At 38.2% G+C, this 24,112-nt stretch overlaps 1 protein-coding gene across 3 annotated transcripts in view; it reads left to right on the top strand.

Moving 5' to 3' along the window:
- Positions 1-24,112, top strand: part of PLA2G4E (phospholipase A2 group IVE) — a 117,265-nt gene that overhangs the window by 70,840 nt on the left and 22,313 nt on the right. For all 3 annotated transcript variants that reach the window (XM_051977135.1, XM_051977137.1, XM_051977136.1), the window contains exons 4-14: positions 5,108-5,239; positions 7,231-7,271; positions 8,818-8,860; positions 9,888-9,951; positions 11,539-11,705; positions 11,862-11,954; positions 12,487-12,524; positions 13,793-13,928; positions 15,565-15,701; positions 20,437-20,659; positions 23,421-23,535. In XM_051977135.1, coding sequence (XP_051833095.1) covers positions 5,108-5,239; positions 7,231-7,271; positions 8,818-8,860; positions 9,888-9,951; positions 11,539-11,705; positions 11,862-11,954; positions 12,487-12,524; positions 13,793-13,928; positions 15,565-15,701; positions 20,437-20,659; positions 23,421-23,535 — 1,189 coding nt within the window. The remainder of the gene's footprint in view (positions 1-5,107; positions 5,240-7,230; positions 7,272-8,817; positions 8,861-9,887; positions 9,952-11,538; positions 11,706-11,861; positions 11,955-12,486; positions 12,525-13,792; positions 13,929-15,564; positions 15,702-20,436; positions 20,660-23,420; positions 23,536-24,112) is intronic.

Raw genomic sequence — 24,112 nt, 5'->3', positions numbered from 1 at the left:
GGTGATCACATATCCTTGGGTTCATTTGGACTCATAATGACCAAAGGCTGGCCCAGGTCCCTGGATATTCCTTTGAAATAGGACTTAGGGTGATATCATAAGCAAATTAGGGGAGCATGGAAAAAATTACCTATCAGATCTATGGAGAGGGGGAATTTTTCTATTAAATGTCTTTATTTTTAATACACATTGTTTTATGAATCATGTTAGGAGAGAAAAAAATCAGAGTAAAAGGGAAAAACTATGAGAGAAATAAAAAAACCCAGAAAAAATAATTGAACATAGCATATGTTGATTTGCATTTAGTCTCCTTAATTCTTTTTTCTGGATGCAGATGATATTTTATATCCAAAGTCTATTGGGATTGCTTTGGATCACTGAACCACTGAGAAGAACCAAGTCTTTTATAGCTGATCATTGTACCTTCTTACTGTTATTGTGTACCATGTATTCCTGGTTCTGCTTGTTTCATTCAGCATCAGTTCATGTAAATCTTTGACAGGGGGAGTTTATGCCTAAACAGAGATAAAGAAGTTCATAGGAGATACAATGGATAATTTTGATTACACAAAATTAAAATTTTTGCACAAACAAAATTAATGTAGTCAAAATTAGAAGATAAGCAGGAAACTGAGGAGAAATTTAAAACAAATTTCTCTGATGATGATCTCTTTACTCAAATAAATAGGGAATTAAGTCAAATTTATATGAAAAAAAGCTCTTCCCCAAATCGATAAATGGTCAAAGGATATGAAGGCAGTTTTCAGGGGGAAAAAAAATCAAAGCTATCAATCACATGAAAAAAAAAACTGCTTTAAATCACTAATAATTAGAGAAATGCAAATTAAAACAACTTTGTGGTACCACTTCAGGACCATCAGATTGGCTAAGCTATCAGAAAAGGAAAATGACAAATGATGAAAGATATGTGGGACAATCGCATAGTAATGTGCTATTGATGGAACTATGAACTGATCCAACTATTCTGGAGAACTGTTTGAAATTAAGCCCAAATGGCTATAAAGCCATGTCATCCTTTGGCAGCAGTCACTACTAGATTTATATCCTTTTTTTATTTTTATTTTTAATTATAGCTTTTTATTTACAAGATATATGCATAGGTGACTTTTCAACATTGACAGTTGCAAATCCTTTTGTTCCAACTTTTTTCCTCCTTCCCCTCACTCCTTCCCCCAGATGGCAGATTGACCAATACATGTTAAATATGTTAAAGTATAAGTTAAATACAATATATGTATATATGTCCAAACAGTTAATTTGCTGTATAAAAAGGAAATAAAAAATGCAGGCAGACAAAAATAGAGGGATTGGGAATTCTATGTAGTGGTTCATAGTCATCTCCCAGAATTCTTTCTCTGGGTGTAGCTGGTTCAGTTCATTACTGCTCTACTGGAACTGATTTGGTTCATTTTCATTGTTTAAAAGGGCCACGTTCATCAGAATTGGATCATCATATAGTATTGGTATTGAAGTAGATAATGATCTCCTGGTCCTGCTCATTTCACTCAGCATCAGTTCATGTAAGTCTCTCCCGGCCTTTCTGAAATCATCCTGCTGGTCATTTCTTACAGAACAATAATATTCCATAATATTCATATACCACAATTTATTCAGCCATTCTCCAACTGATGGGCATCCACTCAGTCTACTAAGTCTATATCCTAAAGAAAGAAAAGACAAAGGAAAAGAACCCATAAATACAAAAATATTTATAGCAGCTCTTTTTTGCAATGATAAAGAATTGGAAACTGAAGAGATGCCTATGAATTGGAAAATGACTGGACAAATTATGATATGTTAATATGATGGAATACTATTGTTCTGCTAAAAAATGTTAAAGGAGATGGTTTCAGAAAGATCTAGGAAGATGTATATGAATTAATGCAAAATGAAGTGAGCAAAAACAGAAGAAAAATGATATTCATCTTCAGATAGAGAACTGATGGACTCTGTGCAGATGAAAGCAAATATTTTTCTCATAAATTTTTTTGCTTTTGGGGGAGAAAGGACCATGACTAATATGGAAATATGTTTTGCATGACTTCATATTGTGATGGATTTAAGTTGAAATAATTGAGGAAACAAAGGTTCAAGCTTCTGAGCATATCAATTTATTAACCAATATATACCAGTTACATTACAAATCAAGACCAGGATTCCTCCTCAGTTTGGAAACAGATCCTTAATACAAGGTGAGACAGATTTTTATGCATAAAAGAAAACAATAGGATATACAACAGAATATAAGATGAGGTAATCTGATTTCTAGTTGGAGAAAAGATTAGGGGCTTTCCAAATTGGGAGGAAGAAAGTAAACATGTGCAATTCCCCTAAAATCAGAAAAAGAAGTGTCTCTCTGCATTCACTTCACCCCAAGTGTTTGTATTCATCAAAAGAATTGAGAAACAATAATGGACTGAGCAGTACAGGGCCAGTTTTCAGATTAGACATATGGATTTCTTGAGATGGGTAATTGTGAGAAAACCACTTACATCAATCTTTGAATCTGACTGGGTTTCTGTTCAGCATAACTTAGATTCTTTTTTAAAAGCATCTAAGAAATAGGCAGAAGTGGTCTATCTTCCCAACCTTGCAAAGCTAGGCTCAAACAATGCAGTAAAGGTTTCTTATAATTGCCATACCTGAATACATTTTTCTTACAAGACAGAAATTGGAAACCCATAATTGGATAGAATAGGAAGTGAGATCCAGAATTGAATCACAAAGTGGAAATAACGTATTTTGCTAAATTCCCACAATTCATATATAATATATTTCTTGCCTGCTCATTGAGTTGGAGAGGTATAGAGGAAGGTAGAGAATTTGGAACTTATAATAAAAATAAGATAAAAATAAAAAGAAATAGGACAAATTTTAGATGAAGAGCTACTTAAAACGAGTGTTCATCTTAAAACATTGTATACAGTGATCTTATCAATACAGTGCTAAGAGGTTGTAAGGTAAGAGTTTCAAGACTCAACAAATTTTGTTGGGGACAAAATTTCCTAGAATCTCAATCTCTCTCTTGCCCGCTCTTGCTCTCTCTCTCAGCATCAAATCCAGTTTTCCCTACTCTGGGCCTCCTTATGAAGGGTTTGTACCTGATTATAAGGCCACAAAACCTGTTACATTCCTTCCCTGGGTGGCCATTTTCACTGACTATCCTACCCATCCTGATCCTCCCACATCCCACTATCCGCCAGAGGAAGAGATCCTTTAAAATGGGACAGGCTTAGGGTGATATAAGCAAATATCTTTGGAGCTCTGGAGACTGTATTCCCAGCCCCACCTCCTCCCAAAGTTCTGACAATGCCGACTTCCAAGATGGAAGTAGCCTCTGAGTGGGAAGTCCAAAAGCTGATGAGTAACTAGGCCTGGGGGAACTGATAAGAAGAGGGAAGAGGTATTTCCCTTTTTAATACTTTAGCTCCTTCCTATCTCTGGAGGGACTTCTGGGTCAACCACCCCACACCCACACTCATTCTCACCTGCAAATCCCTGTGTTCTTTCCTAGCAGTTGTGTGATACAGTGTAAAATTTTGGCTCTCAGCTGCAGCAACAACAGCTCCCTACAGCCTTGGTGGTCACTAGCAAGTGAAGACTCTAGGCTTTGTATAGTTTCTCATGGTTGAAAGATCCTGACCACCATGTTGGGGATGGAATGGAACCCAAAATTTGGTGGGCTGCCCTATGCCCTTTGACTGGATCCCCTTCAGCTAGAGCTAAGATTCAAATGAAGATGGCAGATATTTGGATTAGATGCAGACAAGATCACATGCTGGGTACATGCCCTCATGCAGCACATATAATCATTCCCCCCAAAAAAATGACAACTTTTTTTCATTGCTTGATTATAAAACACTGATATGTAAGAGAGGCCACTTAGAATATGATCAAATGGCTTCAGATTAAAATACCTAACAAAATGTATACTTTTTTTTCCTTGTAATAAACTGGCATAACCTTTATTTATTTTTTGCAAGGAAATTGGGGTTAAGTGACTTATCCAGGGTCACACAGCTAGTGAGTGTCACGCATCTAAGGCTGAATTTGAACTCAACTCCTCCTGACTTCAATGCCAGTTCTCTATCCACTGTGCCATCTAGCTGCCCCTTGCATAAGAAAGGAAGGAAAGAAGGAAAGAAGGAAGGAAAGAAGGAAGGAAGAAAGGAAGGAAGGAAGGAAGGAAGGAAGGAAGGAAGGAAGGAAGGAAGGAAGGAAGGAAGGAAGGAAGAAAAGAAGGAAGGAAGGAAGGAAGGAAGGAAGGAAGGAAAGAAGGAAAGAAAAAAGGAAGGAAGGAAGAAAAGAAAAAAGGAAGGAAGGAAGGAAAAAAAAGGAAGGAAGGAAGGAAGAAAAGAAAGAAAGAAAGAGACAGAGAAAAAGAAAGAAAGAAAGAAAGAAAGAAAAAAAGAAAGAAAGAAAGAAAGAAAGAAAGAAAGAAAGAAAGAAAATGAAAATCTTGCCTCTTCCACTTCTAGTGTGTCCTTGGATATGTCGGTCAACTATTCTAGACTTCAGTTTCTTTGTAAAATCATAGGATCACAGATTTGGAACTGGAAGAGACTTTAGAAGTCTTCCAATTCAAATCCACCTCCTCATTTTACAGATGAGGAAACTGAAATCCAGAGAAATTGAGTCACTTGCCCAAAGTTTCATAGGGAATTCCAAAGCCAGGAAATGAATTCAGTTTCTCTGACTCAAAAATCTCTTAAATATAGATCTAAAAGGAACCTGAGGAGCTTATATAGTTCAACCCTCTTATTTTACAGAGGAGAGAACTGAAGCCCAATGATTTTTTTTTCAAGTATTCTCAGGTATATAGTAGAATAGCATTCCAGACCCAGATGTTCTAGTTCCACACTCTCCACTCCTTCCACTGTACCATCCCATCTTTCATACTTTTCCCACTGCCCCCTCCTATGTGTAGGAGTTGGACTCTTTAGTCTTTAAAGAGTCTCCCAACTCTATTCTTCCTGGAACCAATCTCTGATCAAATTAATTTTCTCTTCCAAAAATTGAGGTAATAAAGTTCTGGGAATTGGAGGTTCTCCTTTCTTGTTATTCCTCCTCTTCTCTCTCTCCCCAGAATGTGCTTGAACTAAGTGTTTGTGATGAAGACTCACTTACTCCAGACGATCATCTCTTGACTGTCCTCTATGACCTCAGTAAACTGTGTTGCCGAAAACGGACCCATGTGAAATTTCCACTCAACCCTGAGGTGGGTAAATACCTTGGCACATTGTGGGTCCTTCATAGGAGCATTGATACAATATTGGAAGGGAATTCAAAGGTCATCTGGACCATCTCTTTCACTTTTACAGCTGAAGAAACTGAGGGCCAGAGAGGCTAAATGACTTGCCCAAATTTGCCTAGATAGGGCCTTCTATTTTAAAAGGTATAGATACCTATCCTACTTTGAACCAAATAAGCAGGAACCTCAGATAGACTAGGCAGATACAATACTGCTAAAGCACAGTCATGATTTGTACAATATGCCTAATTAATAGAGATCTAGTTAATCTCCATTCTATTGGGTTATCATTTTTGTTTTTGAAACTGGGTCCCCTATCTTGTCTAGCATGGAAGTACAGCAATCATTCATGACCCCCATGCCAGTACTAATTGGCATAGAAACTTTGATGCTAATAGGGGAAGACAAAAAAAATGAAGGGATGCTGAAAGGGAATGAGGAGGAAGGAGGGTACTCACACGAACCAATCACTATGGTGGAGGCTAAGCAAACCCAAATGAACTTGAAGTAGAGAGTAAGATAAGTAATTAAGAAAAGTAAGAAAGAAAATATGTTTTGTAACTTCTCATAATAGAAATTCCATGAAAGCACTGACCAATCATTGAGTTAGCCTCTAGATGGAATCCATGCTCAAGCGGTCTGACCAAAGCAAAGTAGAGCAGGTCAATCACTTCCCTAATCCTGGAGGCTAGACTTTTCTTAATGCAACATAACATCTCATTAGTATTTTTTCAGTTGCCATTGTGCACAGTTGACTCATATTAAGTTCTAAATATATCAAACTACTGTCTAATCTTTCCCCAACCATCTTGTACTTATGAAGGTTTTTTTTTTTTTTTTGATCCAATTGTGTTTTAGATCCTCATCCCAAGAATCTTCATTTTGGTGTAGATGAAGTTTTCTTAGAAAGGTGAACTCTTACTCAAGTTCATGAGCTTTATGACCAGATGTCCGGTTTAAATGTTGGTAGACCTGTTAAGGTCTATGACTAGTATAGAACAGTAATTGGTGGGGACATCACAGATAAAGATAAGCCTTAAGAGTATATGTAAGAAAAAGAAGACTTAAAATCACTTGATCTAGAGTTAAAATGGATGACCATGGACAAGGAACTTCTCCAGGTTTCTGAAAGGGAGAGGCCAGTCAGTAGTCTTTCTCCTTGATCATTAATTTCATAAGTTTCTCAAAAAATATTCTTGAGAATATTCTCTCCTACCATGACAGATAAACTCTCCAGAATAATAGTTAACTTGCTATCCTCCCAAGATTCTCTTCCCTTAAAAAGACACTGTGAGAGTATCCTTAGTCTCAGTGAAAGGGACTATGAAGTTGAGTTTACAAATAAATTAATCATTGAATCAGTGTGCTGATGATAGTCCTTAGGCTGACATACCAGAAACTGGTGCTGGGTGTGGGGAAGGTAATATAGCCCCTATAGAAATCGTATCCAAGAAGATCTGGGCTCTCAGGGTCCATTCAGAAGATCCACTGGCCAGAAGAGACTGGGGAAGAGGGTTAAGGAAGATGCTTCCTTAAAGTTTTTTCCACCTCTAAATCTACATGACCTCTGTGACCTCTCCAAGTTTTAATTTTCTCATTAGTAAAATAAGAACATTAGACCAGATAATTTCTAAAGTCCCTTCCAGCTTTAAATCTATGAGTTGTCTTCCTCTGATGACTTAGGCAAAGAACTTTACCTTTCTGAGATAGTTTTTTCATCCATAAAATGAAAAGATTGGATTAGGTAGTTTCTAAGCTCTAGGTCTTACAATAACCATAATCAGTGCTCTATACTTCATAGACTGCAATAACAACTCTTGTAAAGAGAGTAGAAGCACTTGGGTATCTTAAAAGCCAATAGGATCTGTCTTTGCAAGGGGTTCTATGGGACAGGAAAATATCAGGTGAATAGGGTCATAACTCAGAGATAATTTCTTTCTTTCTTTTTCTCCTGGTAGGGCATGGAAGAACTGGAAGTGGAATTTTTGCTGGAGGAGAGGCGAGTGAGCTCCCATATCATTCCAGAATCTGGGCACCTATTAGTCTATGCATAAGTACCAAAACACTGTCTTGAATATACATAGTATGTTTAATAGATATGTTGAATAAACAAATAAAGGTCTAGCAGCGTTTTAGGAATGACCCCTATCCCCTTCCTCACCACTTCATATAGCCAAGATGACAATTATCATACCTCTCTTTAGTTACTATTAACTCATTTCCTTATAATTTTTTTTTTTTGGCTGAGGCAATTGGGGTTAAGTAACTTGCCCAGAGTCACACAGCTAGCAAGTATTAAGTGTCTGAGGTCAGATTTGAACTCAAGTCCTATTTTCAGAGCCGACACTACACTATCTAGCTACCCCTCCTTAGAAAATTTTATCCTAAATTCTAGGTCAATCAAGGTAATGACATTTCCTCATAAAATAAGATAAATACACAATCTCTCAGGAATCAATTATCTCTGGGTTCCCACCCCCAGCTTATTAAATAAACTAATGTCCTCTTTTCCCATAAGTTTTTTACTCATTTCTCTTTCAATATCACATTTTCTTGTTTCATAAACTTAAATAAATATGCATTGGATAGGACACCAGATCTGGAATTAGGAAGACTTGAGTGGCCTTAGACACTTAGTAGCTGTGTGACACTGGGCTAGTCACTTAATCTCTGTTAGCCTCAGTTTCTTCAAGTGTAAAATGAGAGTCATAATGGTGAGTTCCTCCCAGAGTTGTTGTCAGGATTAAATGAGATAATTGTGAAGTGCTTAGCACGTAGTAAGCACTATATAAATATTAGCTCTTATTATAATATCAATATCATAAATTATATAGTTAATTTATGTATGTAACATTTAATCTATATAAATATATGACATATAATGTCAATGTTATACATATATAATGTTAATTGATTAACACTATGACAAACAATATATAGATATATTTAAATATTTCAACAATATATTACAATGAGAAAGATTATAGTCAGTCACCTCTATCAACTGCTGACTTTTCAACTCTCACTGTTCACCTCTCTCTGGATAATAAATTTTCTCAAGAATTTTCTTTAGGATACCTTCTCTATAGCATAAGAGTTTAACTATTTTCTCTCAGGAAATGTCAGTAGTCTTTCTCCTTGATCATTAATTTCATAAGTTTCTCAAAAAATATTCTTGAGAATATTCTCTCCTACCATGACAGATAAACTCTCCAGAATAATAGTTAACTTGCTATCCTCCCAAGATTCTCTTCCCTTAAAAAGACACTGTGAGAGTATCCTTAGTCTCAGTGAAAGGGACTATGAAGTTGAGTTTACAAATAAATTAATCATTGAATCAGTGTGCTGATGATAGTCCTTAGGCTGACATACCAGAAACTGGTGCTGGGTGTGGGGAAGGTAATATAGCCCCTATAGAAATCGTATCCAAGAAGATCTGGGCTCTCAGGGTCCATTCAGAAGATCCACTGGCCAGAAGAGACTGGGGAAGAGGGTGCTTCTTCAAGGAACAACAGCTAACTGGGGGATTTAATCTTGTTTTTCAGTCCCACTCCACCTGAAAGACTCCTCACCAATGGCGTGCTAGTGGTAACTATTCCTCCCTGAGCAATTCTAGCTGGGCAAGTTATTGCAGCCCTGAAGGGGAATGGGACTATAAGAAAGGAAACTGACCACAAATTGGATTCTATTGACCTCATTGAAAAATCACACCCACTGCTGCCTCCAAAGTGGGATTTTTATGGGACAGGTTGGAAATGTGAAGAAATGAGGTAGATAGTTGGGGAGTTGGGGATGCATATTTGAAGGGAGACCTATGATACCCTTGGCTGGTTATTTCATTGGTATTTCAGTCTTATCCCCTTTAGGGTCCTTCAGCTACCCCAAAGGAGTATAACCAAGCCCAGCCCTACTCTCATATACTTTCCCACAAAGGGAACATTCTTCCCAAGGGATGTATTGCATACCAAGCCTGTTTGCTCCTTCCAAGATAATAATCACAGAGATCTTCTGTTTCCCTAGTAATGACCTCTTTTTACCAATCCCTCACATACCACTGCTCAGATTCTCTTCCTGCCCAGATCTCCAAAAGCAGACAAAGATTTACAAGCCACAACTGTTGGTTCAGGTGTTAGAAGCAAATGTATTCAATAAACCAACATTCTAGGGCATCCCAAACAATCTGAACAGGCCCTAGGATCCTGTTGTAATTGAATCTTATCTGCCTCTGCCACCTTCTTATGAATCTCCTCCCCGTCCACCTCCCTCCCCTAATTTTTATTTGTTTGCATAGGAGCTCAGATATAAATAGCTACTCATTTCCTCCCTAGCTGAGGAAAGGCTTGTTTTCCAGGTTCCCAAGCCTTCTTCTCTAGATCTGGATAAAATCATGACCTGTGGTTCTCCTGAACCATCTCTTACCTGTTGTGGCTCTGAATTTTTACTCTGCCTTAGTCTCTGTCACACACACACACACACACACACACACACACACACACACACAATTGCTCTGTCACTTAAATCTTTTTCCCTTCTGCCAAGGCCCTTTACTACGGCCAGAAGCAGTTGGGGATAGACTATGCCATAGAGATTGTGATAAGGATTTCTTTTGTTACAGTCTAGACAAGTTTCCTGCTTAGAAGTCTATGTGAAGCATAAAAAACAGAAGAAAAATAAAAAAAGTAAGATACATTTTTTTTCCTTTGATGGGTAGGCATGGGATGGAGTGGGGAATTTCAAGCCACTTCAAGCATTAATCTATCTGAAAGGTCCAGTCAGTTCTAGCTTCCAAGGTTTCAGAAGCACTGTTAGAATTTGAAGAGGGTGGAAGAGAGAAGGAATGGGTACATGAACTGCATTCAGGATCCTCAGAATTGCCCTCATCCTAAGTAGATTTAAATTTACCCCATTGTCTCAAAGCAGTTCTAGAATGGACATTGTGCCCCAAGAGCTCACAGATTCCCTGAAAGATTCCCAGAGCTGAATCAGCAATAGCTAAAAGACTTGGGGCCAAATTTCATTTTGGGGAAGTCCATAAGGTGGCACATTGCATATATTTTCAGACTTTTAGAAATACATTGATTACTTTTGCTTTTTCCACCCTCCATATGTCATGTTTAAAAAATATATATGGTTATATGAGATGGTTCTTTAGGAGTTGAGATGGGAGAGAAATTTTGGTGATATAAAACAACAAAAGAAATCAATAAAAAATGGGGCAGCTATTTGGGACAATGGATAGAGCATCAGCCCTGAAGTCATGAAGACTTGAGTTCAAATGTGACCTCAGAAACTTAACACTTACTAGTTGTGTGATACTAGGTAAATAATTTAATCCCAATTGCCTCAGGAAAAAAAAAAGAATCCTAGGGAATCAATAAAAAATTTATAAACATTAATAAAAATATTAATCCTACTTCTGCCACTTACTATCTATTAATTTCTTTATTTGAGGGGGTTACACAAAATGTTTTATAAGATCCTTGACAACTCTAAAATCCTATGACCCTGAAGAATTTCTCTTTTCAAATCTCTAGCTCTTGGCTTCCCTATTCTCCTTGCTAATTATGAGTCATTCACATTTGTAAATAGAAACTCTTCTCTTCTTCTCTAGGTAATAGAGGCCATTGTCTGCATCATTACTTACCTAACTTTCTTCTTGTTTGTCCTTAATTCTCAAAGAGGACCCTAACAACATTAATGTGATGCTATGACATGCAAATGATTTGATTTAAGTGCATAAGTGATTAAGACTAGGTAAGAAATGAGGCAGAGAATGATCTCTTTTACTGAGTTAAAAAAAAAAAAAGCATTGAGTGGACTTTACCTCAGTCAAACTGAGACTTGTTGAAGATCTTAACTTTAAAAAGCTAAAGTCTCCCCCTGCATGCAAGACCATCTCCAGTCAACCACTGGACCCAGATGGTTCTGGAGGACAAAGTGAGGCTAGTACCTCTGCACAGCCCTCCCTTATTTAAATCCAAATCACTTGCATGTGATGATTTCATGGTCCTTTTCAAGAATTAAGGACAAACAGCAGCAGTGACAAAAACAACAATTTTTAATTTTCTTTTTAAAAGTTTATCTTGAATAAAGGCAGAGATGGCATGCCTATCAAATTTGAAAATAACACAAAGCTATAGTATTACAAGGGTGACTACTTACTGAATAAGTTGTAGCAGAGATTCTTTTTCAGGTTCAGGTTGGGGTATATAGCATGAGGTCACTTTCAAGCCTCAAATTCTTGACCTTCTGCATTCTGTTCTTAGGAAAACAACTAACTGTGACAGTGAATGAATCCTATGAAAACAGCCAGGCCATCTCACCCTGCTACAATTCCTGCAATCAATGCCCAGATCTTGCCTTCTTCCATTACACCAAATACTTCCAGCCCCAAATGCATGTGGAGGTGCCCAGGAATCGATGGATCTGTAGGGTAGGAAGCATGGGTATTTATAACCATTTGTTAAAAGTGGAAGTATCAGGCTCTACCTGGCTGCCAGACATAGTTCCATTGGGAAATGGGGGAGAATGAGTCCCTAGTCCATAGGAGTTTTAAAGAAACTCCCTTTTAAAGAAATTTCTCTCTTAGAATTCCTGCTGCTGTGGTGCCCATAAAAGAAATCGCTCTGTCTGCGTGTCCCTGGACTGTCTCCCAGATGAACAAGAGTTGATAGTACCTATGGTGAGTACTAGGAATTGGAAGAGTTATCTGGGCTCCCTAGTCAGGTTCCTTTGCTTTAGAAACAGGTGACAAGAGGCGAGGTAGAGACAGAGTAAAGGAATTAGTAGTTGGTTATCTAATGACCGGATTGTGAAGGTTGTTTGTGTATATTTACACAGGCAGAGGCAGAGATATGGACAACTTTGTTTCAGGGTGCAATGAGCATTTATCTAATAGAAAAATATAGTAATTATGTATGTGAGAGTCAAGATGGTGTCTAAGGAGTTCTTTGGTGCTATATGGGGGTTACATATGGTGGAGAAAGAGGTACTGAAAGGCTAGGTAGGAAAAGGGTAAGAAAACCATGCATAAAGGACATATTGTAAGGAATGTTGAGTGTAAAGTATGTGGAGGGTAATGATTTGAACTCATGGAGATAGTGGACAGAATTGGGGGAGGTGTCAATGAACACCGAGGAGTGAGTCTTTAATGTAGGCTATTTTGCTCTAAAATATCACAACCCTCATAAAACTCTCCCTTTCTTGTTTCTCAGAGTGAAAATTGTGATTTACACATGACAGCCAAAGATTGGTAAAGTATCTTGCATACCCTTAAAGTTCTGTCTGTCTTCCCTTCTTATTCTTCTATTGACTCCACTGTTTCCCATACCCTGGAACTGTAGTTTGTATTTTTTTTCATAAATGGCTAATATGGAAATATATTTTGCATGACTGCGCATGTATAATATATATCAAATTACTTGTCCTTTTAAAGGGTGGGGAGGGGAGAAAAGGAAAGAGAACATTTAGAACTCAAAACTTTTAAAAACAAAGTTTTTACACATAACTGGGGAAAAAATTTTTTAATAGCATTTTATTTTTCCAAATACATGCAAAGATAGTTTTCAACATTCACCTTTGCAAGACTTTGTGTTTCAAATTTTTCTTTCTCTCTTTCCTCTCCCCCCTCCAAGATAGCAAGCAATCAGATATAGGTTAAATATATACAACTCTTCTAAACACATTTCCATATTTGTCACGCTCCAAGAGAAAAATAAGTTCAAAAGGGAAAAAAAGACAGAGAAAGAAAAAAATTAAGTAAAAAACAACAATAATAAGGTGAAAATACTATGCTTTGATCCACATTCATTCTCCATAGTTCTCTCTCTGGATATGGATGGTACTTTCCATCATAAGTCTATTGGAATTGCCTCTCATTGTTACAAGAGAAAATTCCATCAAAGTTTATGATCACATAATCTTGTTATTGCTATATACAATGTTCTCCTGACTCTGCTCATTTTACTTAGCATCAATTCATGTAAGTCTTTCCTACTTTTTCCAAATGATCCTGCTCATCATTTCTTACAGAACAATAATATTCCATTATATCTATATCTATAAATCTATCTATCTATCTATATATGTATATATGTATATATCTATATCTATATATATAACTTATTCAGCCATTCCCCAACTAATGGGCAACCACTCAACATAAAAAAAAGAAAATTTAAAGAAATATTCTGGAAGCTATGGTTTGCAGAATAGTTTAAAAAAAAGGAGACCCTGGAATCAAGGAGACCAATTAAGAAGCTATCTATAGCAATAATCCAAGAGTCATCTGATCCACCTTCTCAAACCCAAAGGGGTTTCATCTAGCTCAAGGTCAAACAGGTAGAAATTCCAAAGGTAGGATTCAAATCTAGGTCCTCAGCTTTCAAATCCAGTGATCTCAAGGTCACAATTTCTTTTCCACCCAAGTTGAGGAATGGAAGAGCTGGCCACTCAAGCATGTGGAAATAATAGCTCTGATGCATCTGAGTGACAAGTATCCTCTCTCTCTCTCTCTCACAGCTCTGATGAGCTGAACGTGAGGCTGGGTTACAGTCTGTGCTCAGAGGAGCTGGAGTTCCTGCAGAAACGGAAGGTGGTTGTAGCAGAAGCCTTGAAACAGGTGTTGCAGCTGGAAGAGGATCTGCAAGATGATGAGGTCAGTTGACTTGGAAGTAAGGAGATTAAAATATGCTCTGAGCTAAGTTCTCTCTTCTTTTCTTTTTTGCTAGGCAATCAGGGTTAAGGGACTTTTCCAGGTCAAGAGCTAGTAAGTGTTAAATGTCTGAAGCTGGATTTGAACTCTCTTCCTGACTTTAGGGTCAGCATTCTATCCACTGCACCACCTAACTGCCCCAATAATAATAATAGTTAACATTTATCTTAATGATTTAGGATTTGTTATGCCTTTAATATATATTATCTCATTTGATTCTTACAGCAACCCTGTGAGATAAGTTCTATTATCCACACTTTACAGAAAAGGACACTAAGGCAGCAATATACTAAGTGACTTGCCCAAACTCACACAGTTATTAAGTGTGAAGACAGGATTTGAACTCTTATTTTTCTGATTCCAAAATCAGCACTCTATCTACTGTGGCCATTAGCTGCCAAATGATATCTGTAGCTGATAGATTGCTTTATTGAAGAAGGCAGAAGCTGGGAGGGAGGCTCTCTGAAAGAGGTAGGATTTGGGAAGAATTTCCCTCCTTGCCCTTCTCTATATTTAAGGAATATCTGGCATCTCAAACATGCCATCCCAAGGACCTTTCTGTCTCATGCCACAAAGCTGCAGATTCCACTCGATCGCTCATCTCGTTTCCCAAATTGGCTCCAAATCACTTACGGCCATTTCTGGAAAGCAAACCATCCTCAGAAATCAAAGAGCTGTAATGTAGAGTATTGTCTCTAAGCTTCTCACTTTAAAAGCCCAGATACCTATATGACCTTGGGCAAAGGATTGTACTCGTGTGGATTTTTGTTTCGTTTTGTAGTGGTGGGTGTTTTGCACTTTGATAATAAGCTCCCTTTCAGCTCTCACAATCTGTGAGTCCATGAGCCAGAGCCCTTTATCTCCAAGGAGTGGTATGAATGGCCTTTCTCCTGGACCCTTGTTTTGTCCAGACTCTCTGGAGTTCAGATTAAGCCACTAACCTTATGTCACTGCTCCATATTCTAGTGGGTTCAAAGTTAGTTTGGGTAAACTGGCACCTGAAACCCAAGACCCAATAGATATAACTTAGTAATTGCATAGCCCTGAGCAAGTCACTTAAGCTTGCTATGCCTCAGTTTCCTCTTCTGTAAAAATGAGAGAGATAGATTTGATGCCTTCTAAAGTACCTTCAGCTATAAAATCCATGGTCCTATGAGAGAGACAAAGAGAGATAGACAGAGAGACAGACAGAGATAGAGAGGGAGAGTGGGAGATGAGAGACAGAGGGGGAAGGAGAGAGAGAGAAAAGAGAGGGGAAGGAGAAAGAGAAAGAGGAGAGAATAGGAAAAGGGAGAAAGAAGAGGAGAAAGAGATAGTTGGATAGATAAAGATAGGTGGATAGATAGCAAAATTTTTCTTTTGTTTTTTGGCTAAATCTAATTGTTAGTTTCTCAGCTTTCTAAATTCTCCTCTCCTATAATCTAGTCTCCCCGTCCCCCCCAACTCTTTACTCCATCTGGTCTTGGTTCTATCCATTTTACTTTCTCTGTGTGTTAAATATCTTCTTCTCTAGCCTCCCCTTGAAGCCCTGCTGCCCAGCCTCCTCTCTAACTCTCTATCTCTCTGTGTGTTTCTTCAGGTGCCGCTGGTGGCCATCATGGCCACAGGGGGTGGCCTTAGGTCGATGACCTCCATGTATGGCCACCTTCTGGGGCTTCAGAAGCTGAACATCCTGAACTGTGCCAGCTACATCACAGGCCTTTCGGGCGCGACCTGGTGAGGACCCGGGAGTCCCTGACTGGCCCAGCACTCGGGCAAAGCCTTATGGGGTTTGGTTGAGAGGGAAGAGAGAGGAAGTCCCTTGTGTTGGCTCCCAAAGTTAAGACATCACTTGTCGTTCCCATTCTCTTCTCTTGGATCTGTGGCAGTGACTGAACTGATTTCTAATATTGATGACAAGTCATCGAACATTCGGCAAACATTAAATCCTGCTTCAGACATTGGCTTTCTGGGGAGCCTTTATTCCCCTCCCTGTGCCTCAGTTTCCTCATCTATTAAATTAGGGGGGTGACTCTATGGTCTCTAAGATCCTTTCTTATTTTAATTCTATGATCCTAGAGTCTCGTGGGTAATGCAGAGGCAGTGTGGACTAGTATAGTAGGTGGGTGCCACCCTCTGAGTCACGGTGACCCGAGTTCAAGTCACATCTCTGATACTACAGATACTGGGCAAGCGATCAGTGCCTCAGGCAGCTCTGCTGTGCAACAATCACTGACTCACATTAGCAGGAATTTCCTCGCCAGGGAGCTCTCCTTAGGTCTGACCAAACAACAGCAGCAGCTGTAACAACAACATAATATGCTATGTAAGCCCCGAAGAAAATACAAACAACAACAAAAAACACAGTAATTGTGCATCTGTGAATGAAAAGTAGAGGCACATGCACAACAGATTATAATGCAAAATGGAATGTTACAGTGTATAAGGGGATTGCAAAGCGATATGAATCAGTGTCAGGAAATCACTTTTAGATGCATTCACTGCCTCCCCCCAATTGTATCATACTGACCGAGCCCAGAAAACACAGGTGTGACCAGCTCCTTATGCTTCGATGATTACCTGCTCTTCCACCCCCATACATCTTTGTTTCACCAGTGCTTCTGTTCAGGTGCCAGGAGTGTAAGGAGGTATACCTACTACTCCCGATTGTTTACCCAGAAATCCCAATCTGCTGCTGTCCCATGCAGACAAAGCCCTACACTAGTGATCCAGGTCCTTGGTACTAAATGCACTTAGGACCATAGCTATAGAGTGGGGAGATGACAAAATTCCTGAGAGATAAAACAGTTTGTTCAAGGACACACAGGTAGTGAATGACAAAGGTGGGATATGAATTCAGATCTGCTTCAGAGCGGATGAGCTTTCCACAATACCATTCTGCTCTCCTTCCTTTCCCAGGAGTGGGTATCACTGATACAGAGGGACCAAATCCTGACCTGTATGGCACTGGACCTGAGGTCACTGCCAACAGGACTTCCTTCCTGCTTGCCCCTATTTTCCTTTTTTTTCCTGGAAGCATTTGGGATTAAATGACTTGTATAACAACTATTAAGTTTCTGAGGGCAGATTTGAAGTCCTTCTAACTCCAGGGCCAGTGCTCTATCTACTGGGCCATTTAGCTGCCCCCTGTATCTTCTCCCTATCTTAAGGATTGCAAGTATTCACTGATAAGTGAATAAGTGATAATATTATCTCTTTTTACAGTATTTGAATATTTCAATATCTTTATAATATATGAGTGACTATGAAGTAGTCTGGTAAAAATCCTTGCCAACTTGGAGAACTCCTTATAATAATGCTTGCTTTACTTTCTTTCTTTCTTTCTTCTTTCTTTCTTTCTCTCTTTCTTTCTTTCTTTCTTTCTTTCTTTCTTTCTTTCTTTTTCTTTCTTTTTTCTTTCTTTCTGTTCTCTCTCTCTCTCTCTATGTATATCTGTGTGTGTGTATATATATGTTATATAGATAGATAGATAGCTATAGATAGATATCTGATGTGTTTGAGGTTCAGCACCAAATGATGAGATTGAGGAGAACAATTGGCATCAAATATTAGGGTTTGGTCATGTGAAGAATTCACAATAACCTCTTACTTTAGCAAAAGGTAGGTTCATTCAGGAGAAGAGATCACAGACAAAATGAAGAGGTACAATAGATACCAGGAGTGGGAAATATGAAATAGATTTATGGAGCATATAATTAGATAAGAAAATGGTTTTGTTTTGTTTTTTAAACAATTAACAATGGAAAAGACAAGTTCCCTACTGGAACTCACAATTAATCAGAAGAAAAACAATACACACTATGAGGTGGAAGTTCTCCATTGACTAGCAGACTAAATCCATAGAGGAGTTTAGCACCCTAAAAGAGTTAGTTAGCTATAAAAAGGAGCATGTTACCGTGAAGCATGGTGGGGAGATGAGAGGAAAGACACCATGAGGTATGGTGGAAGGGGAAAGAGAAATATACCATGAGGCAGAACACCATGGTGGGTTAACCCAAAAGGGATTCAGCAAAAATGGCATGAGCCACAGACAAATTTATAGGGGAAATTTAACCCTGGGGGTTTGATATAACTTGGCTTTCTGATTAAATAGAGTAAAGTAGAGTTACCCACGACATACAAGTAGAGGTATGGGGGAACTGTAAGATTGAGCTGATCCCTATCAGTGCCCTTCCTTGCCTGCCTCAGGGACTAATTTTATCAATACTTCTCTGCCAACCCCTCCTAGTGACCCAGGACCTCATCATATCTATATATTTATGTATATGTATGTATATCAGTGTATTTAGACTTGTAAATCAAGTTGGATCTTAAATCTACCACTGTTTCCTATCAAGAAAGATCTGGGGACATCTCCCCACCTTGTAAAATCCTACTATGTTTAGAGCAAGCTATTAGCCACTAGCATCTTCTGACTGCAGAACAGGACAGAAAGTAGATTTGATTCAATTTAACAAATATTTCTGAAACACCTACAGTGTATGAGTGATTAAGAGAGCTAACCTGGGGCGGATTCAGGTCTTAATCCTAATACTGGCTATGTGACCCTTACTTAATTCCTTACTCATTTAATCCTTCATTAACCCCAAGCAACTCCCTAAAATTCTAAACTACAGATAAATTGTAAATCTGCATAGAAAGTTTCCATTTCAATCATTCATTCAATGGGCATTTAATAATAATAATTGTGAGCATTCATATAGAACTTTTAAGAGTTGCAAAACATTTTACAAATACATCATTTGATTTCACAATGACTCTGGGAGGTAAATTATTTTTATTCTCATTTTATATTATTATCACCATTGTATAGATGAGAAAACTGAGGTGTACAGAAGCTAAGTGACTTTTTCAAAGTCACACAGCTAGTGAGAGTCTGAGGTTGAATTTGAATTCAGGTCTTCTTAGGGTCAGGTCCCTACTACTATCCACTTTGTCTCTTTGCTGCATTTTATATGCACAGTGACAGGTGCCAGAGACAGAAATTCTACCTAGAGAGTTCCCTTTACTAGCTCTTTCCCTTGATACCTTTGTTAATCTCCCCAATTGCTAGTGCCCTCTTCCAAGGTACTTTGAATTGAGCTATTCTGCATTTATTTATATTTGCTCTCTTATTTTCTTTATATAAATTTACTTCTGTATTTGTTATCTCCTCCATTAGAATGTAAGCTTCTTGAAAGTTGGGTTTGTTTCATTCATTCAATCTGTATCCTCTGCATCAAGCTCAGGGCTTGACATATAGTAAGCACTTTAATTAATGCTTATTGATTGGTTGATTGATGTTGATAAAATCATAGATTCAGACTAAAAAAGAAAATATTCAAGGAGCTTTGCTAGGTATTGGGTTATGTATTACCTATATCCTGAACAGATACTCCTAGGGCCTAGACCTTGCTATGGCAGGATACCAGGTGAGGGTCAGGGGACAAAGGTTTTGAAATAAGATTCATTGTCTTAATGATCTCTACATGGCATGGGATATGTGATTATTTATATGTTATGTGTGTCATATATGTCATGATATTTATATTTTATAACATCTTATATATATATTACACATATACATATTTACACAAATGTGTATATGTGTATAATTCCTCAATTACAGTGCTTTCTCTCTTTTAATTATTTTCTATTTATCCTGTATATTTCTTGCTTTATACATATTTGTGTAATATTGTTTCCCCTATTAGATTGCAAGCTTCTTGAGGGCAGGGAATGTCTTTTACCTCTTTTTGTATTTCTAGCACCTAGCACAGTGCCCAGCACTGTAGATATTCCACAGGAGATATTTAATAAATATTTGTTGAATGATTGAAAAAATAGTCAGTTCCTACCTTTAAGAAGCTTACACTTTACTAAGTAAGTTTTAGGAGAAGAATAGCTGTGGATGAGCTATTTGTTCATGTTCCTTGCACAATTATATATAAGCTATACATTTATGGGAGCTCAGGTATATAAACAGAATGGAGAATCTATTCTTTTTGATAACACAGATGAGAAAGGGAGCTACAAAGAACACCAGGGAAAATCTTCCCCGTGTTAATCTTTTTTTTTTTTTTTTCTGTTGCCCATTGAAGCAGACTCACAAAATTTTAAGACAACAACAAAAACACCTTTCAGCAGCAGAGACTTTTGTTGGTCTACAGGATTAGCAAATCTCATCCCCTTGTTCTTGACAGCCCTCACCAACATATTTCTCAAGGGACTGGGCTGGGATATAATTCTCCATATGCCATGTAGGAAGCAGAAGATAGAACTTATGTATTTGGAATCAGAGGATGTGAGTTTGGATCTCTTGGGCAAATCTTTTTCTGGCCTTGTTTCCCTCATTTGTAAAAACAGAATTGGGTTAGATGGTCTCTGGTAAGCTATGAGCTAACTCCCCATCCTAAACGGTCAAACGCTCTTGTACTCTGGATGTCCTGTAATATGTAGCTGCCTCTTCCAGGACCATGTCCAACTTATACAAAGATGCTGACTGGTCCTACAAAAACCTGGAGAAGACCATCCAGGAGGCTCGAAGACATGCTGTCAAAAACAAGATCCCTTCACTTTACCCTGAACAACTCAGTTACTACCAGCAGGAGCTGAAGCAAAGGAGCCAAGAAGGCTACAGAGTCACCTTCACAGACCTGTGGGGTTTATTGATCGAGTCCTTTCTGGGGGATGAGGTAGGTTCTCTGCTCCTCTTAGGTTACTTAACTGTCTTAGATTACATGACTGTCTTCTTCTGAATGAAGCTTTTCCTGATTCTTTCAAGGAGACTGGTATCCTCTCTCTCAAGGTTCCTTAAATCTAATCACTTTGTATATATTTATACTTAATCTCTTTATAGACAGTCTATACATGCTTACATAGTAACAACAAAGAGTTATGGTTCGCAAAATACTTTTTATTATTGTTATCTCATTTGAACCTTATGAAGCATCTTGTGAAGTAGATGTCCCATTATATAGAAGAGAAAACCGAGGCTAAGCATTTAACTGCAAAGTCAGAGGGCAAGGGGGAATGTAGGTGATGGGAAAAATATGGGAGGGATTCTCTCCTACATCCCTGCCATTGCAATACAGGAGTCCCTTTCTACCCCAAATTTGGGTGATAGACTAAGGCTTTCTTTGCTAGGTCACTCTACCATTTTAAACATTTAGTTTGATGGTTTCAAACTCTCTCTCTTACACAGGTACACTCAGTGACTCATCGACCTTGTGGATGAGTTGCAAGAATGTATTTGATAATAAGTCTATCCCCCATTTGCCAAATGTTTCCTCCCCTGACCTTTTTAATCTTTTCATAGTCACCAGTAGGCTCCTATAGAAATGAGAACCGGTCAGCAACTTTGTATAAGTTGGACATAGTCTTGGAAAGAAGTATCTATATGCCTTAGGGCTATCTCCTTGCAGATTCTGGGCCACTGAGGCATATGGCCAGTCAATTCAAATTATAAATCAGATTATAACCAGATCAACCTGAATTGATAGTGTTTCCTTACCTGTTAGATCCCTATATTAATTAAACTACAGGTCCACTGCTTCTTCCTAGCCTTATCCCTAAGGAAAATATATCACCCATTCATAGTGATAAGTATTAATTCCTACATTCCCCATCATCCATTGCAGGAAAAATAATTTATTATGGTTTTAAAAGTTTGACTGTAGTAAACTAAAGGTCTTAAGTTTGAGCTGAAATATGACATTTGAAGAAAACATAACAATAGCTAACATTTATATAACACTGAAGTTTGCAAAGTACTCTTAAATAATTGACCTTATGTAAGCTTCACATCAACCTTGTGAGGCAGGTACCCTAAACATTAGTATTCTCATTATATAAATGAAGAAACTGAGTTTCAGGAAGGTTATTTATGGACATATAGCTAGGGTAGAGGTGAGATGCTTTCTCAGGTCTTCCTGACTTTGAAACTACTTATTTTACTATGCTTCCTCTTAATATGTGGGTAACATTTATATAATGCTTACTATGCACTTTATAAAGCACTGTGCACTTTACAAATTTTATCTCGTTTGATCCTCCCAACAATTCTGGGATGTAGGTGTAGTATTGTCCTCATTTTTACAGATGAGGAAACAGAAATTTTGTAATGATTACAATTTACAAAATACTTTACATATGTTTTCTCATTTGACCTTTAACAAGCACATTGTGAAGTAGGTGTCCCATTGTACAGGTGAGAAAACTAAGGCTTGAAAAAGATAAGTGAGTTACCCAGTGTCACACAGCTATTAAGTATCTTAAGGCAAGATCTAAAACATTTAACTCAATTCTCTCTCTTCCTTCTTCTCTCTCTTCTTCCTTCCCTCCCTTCCTTTCTTCCTCTCTCTCTCTCTCTCTTCCTCTCAGTCTCCCTATTCTTCTCTCCCTTTCCTTTTCCCTTCTCTCTCCTTTTTGCCCTCCTACTCTCTTTTTTCCCCTTTTCCTCCTCCCTTGCCTCTCCTCCCTCTCTCCTCTCTCTCTCTAAATTGTTCAAGATCACTCAGCTAGCAGGTATCTGAGATCAGATTTGAATTCAGATGTTCTATCCACTGCCCCACTTAATTGCCCAGTTCTTAAGAAAGAACATTTCTTTCTCTTAATGAATGACAATTTTTATTTTATTTTAAAATGAAAAATACATTCTTTAATACTTTGTCATATAGACTAACAAAAGAAATCACATTGCTCTGAAATGTCTGAAAATATACACATAAAGAACATCTCTAAGCCCACTTATTTACTTTTTTGGGTTTGTTTTGGAACAATTATGATTAAGAGATTTTTTCAGGGTCCTACAACTAGTAAATATCTGAGGCCAGGGTCTTCCTGATTCCAGGACCAGTGCTCTATCCACTGAACCACCTAGCTGCACCTTTACCACATTCCTAAATAAACGTCACTCCTTACAGAGAATAAGGGATGATATCTCACACAATAGTTTGTACCAATAGGAGGAAAGATTACAGAGAATCTGTCCTGCTTTTCTAATTTAGACTGAATCCAATTCAGGACTGGCCCCTGGAAAATGTGCAGAACCATGTATATAGTGTAAAGCAATAGGATTTTGCCTCAGGTTGCTGGATGTCTGAAGGCTGGAAGTCTGAAGCTTTCTCCCCCTGGGGATCTTCTTATAGCTCCCTACAGCCCCTGCATCCACAGCTTAATACTCTGAGGGCCTGTCCTGAAATCAGACTCCCCAGAAACTTTCAGATGATGTGATCCTGGTTTGGCTTCTTTCTCTATTCCTCAGTTTCCTCATCTGTAGGATATTGGATCTGACAGCCTTGAAAGCAGCTTTCAGCTTTGAGCCTATAATCCATAAGCAGTATCTATCTCTCCCCTATGGAGCTTCATTCCAAAGAAGATTGCTCTGATTTCCTCACCCAAGCTCCAGATGCAAACCCATCCCTTCTCCTTTAATTCCTTCTTTTCTCCAAACAGAAATACGAAGGGAAGTTGTCATGGCAAAAAGAGGCTGTGTGCCGAGGTCAGAATCCCCTCCCAATCTACCTCACTATCAATGTGAAGGATGACGTAAGCAACCAAGATTTCAGAGGTAATTCCAGCATCCTTTGGACAGTTAACAAACTTAAAATCTGGTGAAGCCAACCTGAGATTGCAGATGCGTTTCCTGCCCTTGTCCCCACATTCCTAAGAGACCCCATCACCATTTTTCTTATTTTATCAACAAATATTAAATAAAATACAACTTTCTCAGTTTTTTTATCTTAAAATAGAGAAGGGGGAAGTTTAGACTAAATTGTCTGTGTCCATTCTAGATCTATGATCCAATGAAACTTTTTTTTATATCCCCAATGCTTAAATAAATTAGTCAACTTAACATATTAATTAATTTGCTGTCCCCTGGCTCTCATGACTTCTCTGCTTTGCCAGAATCATCTCCAGCTTTGAATGACCTAGAACAGGAAGAATGCAGCTTTTATAAAAGGAAGGAATTCTGTACATATTCTCAAGGGGGCACGACTCTTCCCTTTGCAGACTCCTACCGAGAATCTGGTTTTCCATTGTCAGTCTGATTTCATTAGACTGTGGGGAGTAAACATGGGGAGTAACTTTCTCTAGGATATTCTGCTTATTGTCTTCAATGTCAGTGATATGGGAGCCACTAACAG

Source organism: Antechinus flavipes, chromosome 2, assembly GCF_016432865.1.
Source record: "Antechinus flavipes isolate AdamAnt ecotype Samford, QLD, Australia chromosome 2, AdamAnt_v2, whole genome shotgun sequence".
Classification (NCBI taxonomy): domain Eukaryota; kingdom Metazoa; phylum Chordata; class Mammalia; order Dasyuromorphia; family Dasyuridae; genus Antechinus; species Antechinus flavipes.
Note: the sequence above shows the minus strand (reverse complement) of the source record. Positions and strands in the feature narration are given on the sequence as shown.